At 62.4% G+C, this 4268-nt stretch overlaps 1 protein-coding gene across 2 annotated transcripts; it reads right to left on the minus strand.

Annotated features, from left to right (window-relative positions):
- Window positions 1-2505: 2505 nt before the first annotated feature.
- On the minus strand, window positions 2506-3834 carry SOX3 (SRY-box transcription factor 3). 2 transcript variants are annotated; one of them, XM_040641891.1, is made up of 2 exons: window positions 2837-3489; window positions 2506-2749 (listed from the first exon to the last, which is right to left on the minus strand). In XM_040641891.1, exons 1-2 carry the CDS (start codon window positions 3406-3408, stop codon window positions 2506-2508), a joined length of 816 nt encoding a protein of 271 aa, XP_040497825.1. In that variant the 5' UTR covers window positions 3409-3489. The 2 variants fall into 2 exon arrangements, with proteins under 2 accessions (XP_040497825.1, XP_040497816.1); XM_040641882.1 differs by having other exon boundaries at window positions 2506-3834.
- Window positions 3835-4268: the final 434 nt, after the last annotated feature.

Raw genomic sequence — 4268 nt, forward strand, 5'->3', positions numbered from 1 at the left:
TTTCACCCTCCCTTTCCTGGAGTCACTGCAGACCAAACTTGTGCCCACAATTGCTAGCAATTTGAATCCAGAATAACCTACGGCCAGGTATTTTACTGAGGCCCAAACACTGTGAAAGATATTAATAGGGGGGTGGAGGTGACAAGAGAGTTTCCTCCCGCCCTGGGAACGTCGGAGCACCGGGGCGACGGTGTGTGTGTTGGGGGGGTGGGGGGTGGAGGGGGAGTAGTGCGGCTCACCGACCTGGCGGCCTGTGGCTTTGCTCCCATCACAGCGGCAAGTGTTGCAGGACCCACCGGCCAGCAGGGGCTCCGGGTCTGTGACCCCGGGATGGGGAGTGGAGGGTGTGGTACGGAGACCTCGCATGAACCCTGTCCCGGACGCAGCAGGCCCCGGAGGAGCGCCGGGTGGAGGGAAAAGCGCGGGGGTGTGTACATCACCGCCGGCCGCCCTCCCCACCCCAGGCTGCAAAGCACCGGGCGGAGCGCAGGGGGTTGGGGAGGGGGAGACAGTGCCAGCGTCTGCGGGGGAGGGGTGGCGCTGCCTTCTCTGGGAGACCCGACCTTTCTTGGAGAGGCGTGGTGAGCTTAGTCTCCAGGATCCGCAGTGATGTGTAAAAAGCGGGCACGACCCCCGAAGCGGCAGAAAGCCTCCGCTCCTCCCCCTGAGGCCCGCCCAGGCCCGCAGGTGAATGGCTGGCCCGCACAAAGGAAGCCGGTTGGAAATGTGGAATTCGGACCAATTTATGGGAGATTCTGTCGCCCAGAGTCCCAGCAGACCTCAAGCAAAGAAACCTGTGATCAAGAGTAGATGAGGATAAGAACAGTGCACCAGGCCAAGCTTATTGGAAAGACCGAGTTTAGTTATTCTGGGATAGCGAGGTAACAGGATTAAAGGGATTAAGGAAATCACCTCAAACAGTTGAGGAGGGGGTAAAAAAACACTGGTTCTATTTGTTTTCTTCCTAGGCCCCAAACAGATACACTGGGGCCCTGTGGCCGGGCGCGTAACGAAAGGCCTTTCGGGGGGCACGGTGGAATGCCTAAGGGTCAGGGATTGAGGGGAAGTGGGGGGGGGGAGGAGGGAGGAGTAGAAAGCGGACTAGAGGTTTGGGATGAGAGAGAGTCTCTTCTAGAAAACAAATAGGTGGTCTGGGTTGACAAGTCAAAAAGAAAAAGCCACTGGAGGAGTTTCAGAAATTATTTAAAGTCTGAGGTGTACTTTTTAAAACCCAACCTTCTAGCCAGCCCGGTTGAAATGCACTTATTTCCTACTAGGGATTCCTGTAACCATTTATTTTTAATAGGATAGGGTTTTCGTTTTGTAAATATTTCAGCTCGGCTCAAATGTCTTCCCGCCCCAGTGCACAAAGGTAAAGGTGCCCCCTCTTTTGGCTGGTTTCCGCGGCCGCGGGCGGCCCCTCCCCGCCCCGCGTGGCCGCTGCTGCAGACACTCCTCGAGCGGACGCTCGCCGCTATCAACAAGTGCGTGGCCGCGGGGTGTTCGTCTCAGCTGGCGGGTGCCGGCTCCCAGCACACGCTCCCGGAAGGCCAACCGCTTGCTCCTTGGAGTTTCCATAGAGATGACTGGGAGCTGGAGTGTTATGGATGACCAGGAAGGAGTCAGAAACCCTCTCAGATCACGCTCGCCACCCCCCCCCCACCCCGCAGGACGGGACCAAGGCTCTGATACCGAGTGATAGTCCCCTCCCCAACCCGCGCATAGCTTCAGGCCCGCAAAATTATCAGGACTCCACTATGTTGGTTATAAAATTTATTGATCTCTCATTTAGGAATTAAGAGTAAAACCTTGAAAAACCTGAAACAATATAGCCCCTTCCCCACCACCCAAACGAAATCCGAATACATTAGCGCGACGAAATAGCAAACAGATCACGGCAGAAATCACCAACTCAACAGCCTAAATGCGAACTGGACAGAAGCTGTCCCGCGGCCAGGGGCGGCGAGGCGGGCGACACACGCACACCTGGCTATAAATTAACATTGGCCTGAGCCGCCGCGCCACCTGGCGCGGTCAGCCCCCCAAAAACCCACAAGGAAAACCGATGCAACGCGACGGGGGGGAGGAGGCGTTGCAGTTCTCAGGCCAGCCTCACCCGAGAGTACGTTTCTCCTATTCACTCACTCCTCGGCTAACAGTAAACTAACGAGACAACATTTTCAAATGCAACAGAAAAACCCAGGAACCCAGGAGGAGGAGGGGGGGCTGCTTTTTCTCTGCAAACATCACAGCGATACCCAGCCTACAAAAGGGGAGGGAGGGGCAGCGGCGAGGGGTAGGCGAGCTCTAGAAAGTCCCATTTCCGCTGCTCCTGACTTCTTTTTGCTTTTGTACAAAACCCGACAGCTACAGCAAAACTTTCTGTCCTCCCCATCATCGGTACAAGGCAACAGTCCCAGGCAAGCAAAGCTAAACAACAAGGCGTCCCAACTTGGGGGTGCGGGGCGGGATGGGGGCGGAGGGGCGGCGCGCGCAAGCGGGCGCTCAGATGTGGGTCAGCGGCACCGTTCCGTTGACGGCAGTCCCAGCGCCCTGGTAGTGCTGGTGTACGCTGTGCAGGCGGCCGCCAGGCAGCGGCGAGGCGGCGTCAGCCGCGTCCCCGCCGGGTGGCAGGTACATGCTGATCATGTCGCGCAGGTCGCCGAGGCACGCGCGCTGCGAGTGCGATGTGATGGCGGGCGGCGGCGAGCTGGGTTCGGTCTTCACCACCGTGCCCATGGGGCCCAGGCTCATGGCGGCGGCCGCGGCGGCCGCGGCGGCGGCGGTGGCGGGCTGCTGCCCGTAGGCGGCGGCCGCGGCGGCGGCGGCCGAGGGCGCCATACCCCCGTAGCCCGAGGCGGCGGCGGCGGCGTTCATGTAGCTCTGGGCGCCGGGCGGCATCATGGGGCTGTACTGCAGGCCGGCCATGTCGTAGCGGTGCATCTGCGGCAGCGCGGGCGGCGGCGGCGGGCTGCTCATAGTAGCGGGCTGCGCGTAGCCCAGCTGCTCCTGCACCAGCGAGTACGCGCCGTTGGCCCAGCCGTTCACGTGTGTGTACGTGTCCAGGCGCTGGCCCACGCCCACCGGGCTGCTGGCGGCGGCAGCGGCGGCGGCGGCAGCGGCGGCGGCGGCAGCGCCCGGGGGCAGCAGGCCTCCGGGCAGGGAGTACTTGTCCTTCTTGAGCAGAGTCTTGGTCTTGCGGCGCGGCCGGTACTTGTAGTCCGGGTACTCTTTCATGTGTACGGCGCGCAGTCGCTTGGCCTCGTCGATGAACGGCCGCTTCTCGGCGTCGGTCAGCAGTTTCCAGTCGGCGCCCAAGCGCTTGCTGATCTCGGAGTTGTGCATCTTGGGGTTCTCCAGGGCCATCTTGCGCCGCTGCCCACGGGACCACACCATGAAGGCGTTCATGGGCCGCTTCACGCGGTCCTGGTCGCTGCCCCCGCCGCCGCCACTCGAGCCCCCGCCGTTGCCGCCGCCTGCGTTCGCGCCGCCGGCTGCGTTCGCGCTGCTCTTGCCTGCGCCGCCAGGGGCTGCGGAGCCGCCTGCGCCTGCCGCTGGGGTGGGTGGCCCCACCGGGTTCTTGAGCTCGGTCTCCAGCAGGCTGTACATGGCCGGGGCGGGAAGAAGGTGCGCCAGAGTGGCGGGAGGAGAAGGCGCTCCCGGGGCTGGAGCGGCCACGGTGAAAAGGCCTGGGGACTCCGTCGGAGGGGCGCTCGGGGGCCGGTGGGCCAGCGGGTCAGGCGGGAAGGGCAGGCTTGCCAAAGTGCTCCGCGCCAAGTCGGCAGGAACCCGCAGGCTACTCGCACCTGATGCGTTCTCTCGAGCTGGCCGCATTCGCAGACTGGCCCGGCGCTCGCCGGGTCCCTTATATACCTGCTCGGATCCCCCGGGGTTGGGACTCGGTCCGCCCCTCGCCACCGGGAGGCCCCGTGATTGACAGGCTCACAGTGATGCGCCCTGGCCAATCATCACGGAGTCCCCGTTCGGCCCCACTGGAAAAAAAAAAGTTCGGGGAGCCCTTTCGTTCACCCCCACGCCCCTCTTGGGCCCGGTGACGTGATGAGAGTTATTCAGGAGGCGGGAGTCCCAGAAAGCCGCTCAGAGACCACCAATTAGGGTCTCAAAAAGTTTGAAAGAACGAAACTCAAGGAAGTGACGGAGGGGGAGGGGGCGCGCGAGCAGGATTGGGAGGGAGGGGGCAGAGGGGCGCCCACGGGGTTCAGAAACCAACTTTGCAGCCCCGTTGGGACCGAGCGGTGCCTGGACCC

This window comes from Ursus maritimus (genome assembly GCF_017311325.1).
Source record: "Ursus maritimus isolate PB19 chromosome X unlocalized genomic scaffold, ASM1731132v1 scaffold_X1, whole genome shotgun sequence".
Classification (NCBI taxonomy): Eukaryota; Metazoa; Chordata; class Mammalia; order Carnivora; family Ursidae; genus Ursus; species Ursus maritimus.